General features: G+C 40.5%; 1 protein-coding gene across 2 annotated transcripts in view; it reads left to right on the forward strand.

Annotated features, from left to right (window-relative positions):
- Positions 1-3957, forward strand: part of LOC306695944 (uncharacterized protein) — a 31235-nt gene extending 27278 nt beyond the window's left edge. For both annotated transcript variants that reach the window (XM_079159383.1, XM_079159384.1), the window contains exons 22-29: positions 130-212; positions 526-556; positions 679-825; positions 1137-1253; positions 1396-1493; positions 1881-1973; positions 2479-2572; positions 2661-3957. In XM_079159383.1, coding sequence (XP_079015509.1) covers positions 130-212; positions 526-556; positions 679-825; positions 1137-1253; positions 1396-1493; positions 1881-1973; positions 2479-2572; positions 2661-2819 — 822 coding nt within the window. In that variant the 3' untranslated portion in view covers positions 2820-3957. The remainder of the gene's footprint in view (positions 1-129; positions 213-525; positions 557-678; positions 826-1136; positions 1254-1395; positions 1494-1880; positions 1974-2478; positions 2573-2660) is intronic.
- Positions 3958-6804: the final 2847 nt, after the last annotated feature.

Here is a 6804-nt window from a genome sequence, read left to right on the forward strand (position 1 = left end):
TGGTGGAGTTTCTTTTTGTTTTTGTGTTGGGACGCTCATGTGTTTGTGTCTGTGAAGTTCAGTCTGAACACATTTAGTCGAGGATGAGTAGTTTGATCTTTGTGACTAAAGACGTTGATGTTGTTGCAGGAGGTGGAAGAACTGCAGCGAACTCACAGAGTTCCACCTGAAAGAGAAATCAGCAGCTTCCAGCAAGGATCGACAGATCTGAGGTAAAAGTAGACCGGAGATCAGTTCAGCTGCTGGGTTTTCAATTTAAAGTGTCGTGTAACTGTGTTAGATCCACCCTGTCGATGCACGTGGTGTTGTCAGTGTGGCGGACCTCATCTACAACTCACAGGTCTGGTCTTTCCCAAAACTTCTTGCTTCAAAACGTTTTTGTTCATCCACAAAAACCATAAACGGTGTCTCGTTCTTTGGCAACAAGCGGGACGTTGGATATTCGCCCAAACTGCCGCGAGCGCACGTGAGAAATGAAATATATTTTCTTATGATGCTAAAGGTTTTTTTCTGTCTGTTTTGTAGATCTGACGCAGAGAGGAAGGACCCGCTCAAGGTGAGTTAAACCTAAAAAATACTATTTTGCACTCAACTGTTTGAGATTTTGTTCTTCTTTTGTTTTTCAAACCGGTTTGATTCTATACAAACAAACGTGATTTTTTTCCTTCCCCTCATCAGGAATCGGTTGTTTTGGCCGGTCGGAGTGCAGCGGACGAGGCGGTGAGTCGCTTGGAGGCCGAGAGGATCCAGCTCCACAGAGACCTGCAGCGCTGCTTGTACGAGATCCAACAGCGAGACCAGTACTCCCAGCAGCTCAACCTGAAGGTACGACGACAGCCGAGCTCTCCCACGTCCCTCAAACGCAACGCGTCTGCACACGCTGGCGGTGCAGACGCACACTGAGTGATATTGGCGACGTAGCAAAGCTGTTTGATTATATTAAACGTTTATTGTTACAAGATATTTATTTGATATTGCTCTTTCTACAGACGACATAACCTCTGAAGTTAGAATGAAAACAGTTCTTTGAGGATAATGAAAAGATGAAGTGACTGCTGCATCACCATGGTCATGTGCAAAATCTCCCTTCCTCCCCCTCTCCCTCCCCCTCTTCCTCCCCCTCACCCCCTTTCCAGCTGCAGCAGGTGGTGGAGGAGAAAGGTGCTGCTGCAGCTCAGCTGAGAGCCGTCTCCCAAACCCTGAGTGACGCCCAGGAGCGCTGCCACTGGCTGGAGCACCAGGTTCAGTCTCAGGTAGATGACCTGAAGTTGTATCGTGTACTTTCCCTCCCTTTGTTTCTTGTCTCTCTGTATTGTCGCGCTATGAAATGAAGCCAATCAAAGCAGACAATAAAGATTTCTCTATTTGCCTGTAATGCTGCGTCTCCACCACCAGGGGTCGGTGTTCGCTGAGGTTGCACCCGGAGCCCCTCAGGAGAGGAGCAACGACTCCACGACGGCTGAAACCGCTGAAGCCAGTCAGCTCCGAGAAAGGTGAGGAGACAGAACTAAACATGTTGTTTGTGTGTGACTGGTTCACTGAAACTTGTTGTTTATGTGTGATTGGTTCACTGAAACATGTTTATGTGTGATTGGTTCACTGAAACATGTTGTTTATGTGTGATTGGTTCACTGAAACATGTTGTTTATGTGTGACTGGTTCACTGAAACATGTTGTTTATGTGTGATTGGTTCACTGAAACATGTTGTTTATGTGTGATTGGTTCACTGAAACATGTTGTTTATGTGTGATTGGTTCACTGAAACATGTTGTTTATGTGTGATTGGTTCACTGAAACATGTTGTTTATGTGTGATTGGTTCACTGAAACATGTTGTTTATGTGTGATTGGTTCACTGAAACATGTTTATGTGTCTTCAGGCTGCTTGAGTTGGAGCAGAGTCTGACTGAAGAGAGAGCGAGGAGAGAGACGGCTGAGGAGGCTTTGCGTCTTACTGAGGACGGAGCGAAGAGGTCACTGATCTGTCCGTCTCTGTCTCTGTCACACACACACACACACACACACACACACACACACACACACACACACACACACACACACACACACACACACCATAAAACGTCAATTTACAACCAGGGCTTTTTCATTCAAATCCTTCATTTCAAGACGTTCAGGACGTTCGTCTCACAACACAACACCTCTCTTAATCCTCTTCATATCCTCTTTAATCCTTACGAGCCTTTTTGGTGCTCCGACAAAGAAAAGAGGTGAAAGCCAAACAGGAGGGTGGGGTCACGAAAACAAGCGCACCCCAACAACATGATGTTTATGTCAGCTTACCCCTGAACCCCAAGAAGTTTCAGAGCATTTTATGCTTCATGTTTTACTCTGTCACCTGTTTTTTCACTGCAATATATATATATATATATATATATATATATATATATATAAATAAAAGTACTGCTCTAAGGAAACAGCACGATGGTGGCTGACTTTGATGATGCGTTTGTTTTGCAGTGTTAGTTCCAGAGACTTCAGCATCGAGATGGAAACAGAAGAGGAGTGGGAAGCCCTCAGCCTCAACCCAAACCAGCCTCTAATAACACGAAAGGTACGACTGTGACGAGGGGATTTTTAGCGTTCGTGTGAACCCTTCGACCTGGTTGTGTCTCTGATCGCTCTGCGTTTTGTTCCTCCAGGTGAAAGGCGGCGCGGTGGCGTGCCGGCGCTGGCTGCGGGGGCGGAGCCTCTACTTCTCGCGGCTGCTGACGAGCCGTGCCCGCTCTCGATACTTCTTCCTGGGCTACCTGCTCACGTTGCACCTGCTGGTCCTCATGTGCCTCACCGGTGCCCTGTAGCCCCGCGGACACACCGGGATGTTGTAAAGCATGCTGGGACGTCACAGGTGCTGCACGTACAGACGAGAAGCACTACACGTCTCCCCCTCGTTCATGTATGCTACGGTAAAGATGATGCTAAAGAAGATCCCAGCACACGTGTTGCTGTGGAGGCTCCACAGAATGTAACTTCCTTTTTATTTGTTTCTCAGACTTGAATTCCAGCGGCTCTTTTTCTTTCAATGTTTTACGGTGAATCGAGCCTTAACGTACGATTCTAGCTTGTTGCCGACGGTTTGTTGTTTTCACAGACGAGGAAAGAAAAGTTGAATTGCCTAAGAAGGTGCAGGAAGCCATACCCCTAAGTTAACACTACTGTATACTCGTGCTGCTCTCCTTCGCCTCGCCTGCTTTCATATCTTGCACATAATCGCGATGCTGAGTTCAAACTATGCACTGAAGCTCCAAATGTGTAAATAGTCGTATCAGAAGCACTACACCTCTCCCACCCTGCTCCCTTTAAACTGCAAAGCCAAAGGTGTCTGCATCCTCGCTTTGGCCGTTTGAACACGTTAAAGACGGCGAGTCAGTAAATGAAAAAGAAAACGCAGACAACATACTGTGTATTTAAGGTTTATTGTATTTATGTGTGCTGTACAGTATCTATGACGGACTGTATGTATGTATATATGCAGTTCTGTACATTTCTTCTTGTCACAAGAGAAGGTGAGTTAACGAGCCAAAAATGATAAAACATAAAGGATGAAAGATGCTTTCTGGCTTGTTGACTGATCGGCTTGTGTAGAAATGCGCGGCTGTTGCTGGAACGTTGTCCTCGTGATGTGTACATAAAAGGTGTGATTGACGGACAAAACAATAAATCTATTTATGAGAAGATGGTTGACGACTGAGAAATGTTCAGATGGCATATTTTTCTCTGCTGCCTCTATTTTTAAGAGCCGGCGACGCTGTCGGTCTTTTGGTGACATCGGGCTCAACTTGGTGCAATAATGTGTCATCTCACCCTTTCATCATCTCAGAAGACGTTTAATAAAGATTATCCAACTTTTGTTTTTGTTCACATGATGCGTTTCTTTGATAAGTCTGGAACCATCAGCTCAACTGTTGCTTTGAATGGAAAACGCTGAATGTGACGAATATTAAAATGTGTGAGCGTTTATGTTCAAATGCAATAGATTTTGTTTTTTGGTACTTTCTGCACAAGATAACCTGTAATGATATAAAGTAGATTTATAATGTTAAAACATGTTTTAGATGTTTTTACATCAACATTACGTTACATCAATGTTACAACATGAAATCAATGTTACATCAATATTACATTAACGTTACATCAATGTTACAACATGAAATCAATGTTACATCAATATTACATTAACGTTACATCAATGTTACATCAATATTACATTAACGTTACATCAATGTTACAACATGAAATCAATGTTACATCAATATTACATTAACGTTACATCAATGTTACATCAATATTACATTAACATTACATCAATGTTACAACATGAAATCAATGTTACATCAATATTACATTAACGTTACATCAATGTTTAAATGTTACGTCAACGTTACATCAATGTTACAACATGAAATCAATGTTACATCAATATTACATTAACGTTACATCAATGTTTAAATGTTACGTCAACGTTACATCAATGTTACAACAATGTTACAACATTAAATCAATGTTACAACATGAAATCAATGTTACAACAATGTTTCATTAACGTTTCAACAAAGTTACAACAAAGATACAACATTACATCAATGTTACATCAATGTTACAACATTAAATCAATGTTACATTAACGTTACGTTACATCAATGTTTAAATGTTACGTCAACGTTACATCAATGTTACAACAATGTTACAACATGAAATCAATGTTACAACAATGTTTCATTAACGTTACATCAACGTTTCAACAAAGTTACAACAAAGATACAACATTACATCAATGTTACATCAATGTTACAACATTAAATCAATGTTACATTAACGTTACGTTACATCAATGTTTAAATGTTACGTCAACGTTACATCAATGTTACATCAATGTTACAACATTAAATCAATGTTACATTAACGTTACGTTACATCAATGTTTAAATGTTACGTCAACGTTACATCAATGTTACAACAATGTTACAACATTAAATCAATGTTTCATTAACGTTACGTTACATCAATATTATATCAACGTTACATCAATGTTTCATTAACGTTACATCAATGTTTAAATGTTACGTCAACGTTACATCAATGTTACAACAATGTTACAACATTAAATCAATGTTACATTAACGTTACGTTACATCAATGTTTAAATGTTACGTCAACGTTACATCAATGTTACAACAATGTTACAACATTAAATCAATGTTTCATTAACGTTACGTTACATCAATATTATATCAACATTACATCAATGTTTCATTAACGTTACATCAATGTTACAACATTAAATCAATGTTTCATTAACGTTATGTACATCATCATTCGGGTCCATCATCTGAGAACCATGAATCTACACACATTTCATTTCAATCCATCCACCTGTAGACGCCTATAGGTGCTCAATATAAACTGTACACAACACGTCAAACTTAGAGTTTAAGTTTAGTCTCAAATAACTGTTCCTGCTTTTGTAAAGCACTTTGAGCTGCATTTTTTGTATGAAAGATGCTTTAAAAATGTACATAAAATCTAAAACACAAGAAAAAAGTAAAAGCTCTGAACAAAGTTGATCTAATGACATTTCCCTTCATAGTGAATTGTGGAACAGATGAACTAATTGTAATATTTTAAAGACAAATCTACCTTTAAACACTGTTTTTAGGGTTTTCTTTACACTAAGTGTCCAAACTTAAAAGATTCCGCTTTCGTGGAATTCACAGGCAGAAAAGATTCTCCTGCAGGTTTCCGTGTCTGAAGGCCTCACAGTCACAGAAGAAAGGATTGTTTTTGGAGCCATATGTCGCACCGACAGTCGCTCAGAGACTCAGAGACTCAGAGACAGAGAGACGGACGTCTCCAGAGACTTCTTTGAAGTACCAACAGACACAGCTGCACTCTGCTCCTGCACTCTCATAACATAGAGCAGTTTCACCGTCAGTCTAAAACTACACAACATGATAAAACATATCAGCATTTAGCATTTCTATCCGGCTGAAAGTGGTAATATTCATGAGGTGCTGGTGGTTTATTTCCTCTACAGAGAAACTCTTTGACTCTTTTGTTCCTCGACCGTCTGCTGATGACTCCGTTTCCTCTCAGAGCTCCTTCAGGTTTCACATCTTTTCTCAGACGACACGTTGAAAACGGACCCGAGAGAAGAAGAAGAAGAAGAGCACAATCATCTCATGTATTGTGCAAATAAATCAGAGAGGTCACATGACTCAACTGTTTACATCTTCCAGCTTTGCACGATGAAAATATCTCAGCTCCGTCAGCACTGTTAGCACGGCCGCCATGTTGAGAGCCGTGTGGAGACAATAGTTCTGCACTGAATGTCCCTTTGAGCGCGTTGCAGTGCTCGTTAATTCTTTTTTATTATCATGCTTTCGTGTCATTCTGTGGATTCTACGATGTTTTTTATGGGATGTTTTTTTATTCATCCGTATTCTAAATGTAATGTGCACATGTAGCCACTAGATGGTGACGTCAGCTCGTTTATTACCAGATGTTGTAAGACGTTCAGGAGCGTCTTCCTCAGGTGATCATGAATGAGAGAAGTGGCTTCATATTGGAGCTCATTTTATGAATTGTAGTTTATGGTTTTGCCCCATTTTCCTGTTTCTTTGGGAAGTTATTTCATGAATATTAATGAGATATTCCCTTTTCTCCCTTTGATGATATCATTCCACGCTCCTTTTTTATTCTGAAATATTATTTTTTGTTTCTGACTCGTTTCCACGTTTATAAACCTGAACGCACATTTTCAAAGTCAGCTGGTTGGAGGAGAGAAAC

Source organism: Pholis gunnellus (genome assembly GCF_910591455.1).
Source record: "Pholis gunnellus genome assembly, chromosome: 1".
Lineage (NCBI taxonomy): Eukaryota > Metazoa > Chordata > Actinopteri > Perciformes > Pholidae > Pholis > Pholis gunnellus.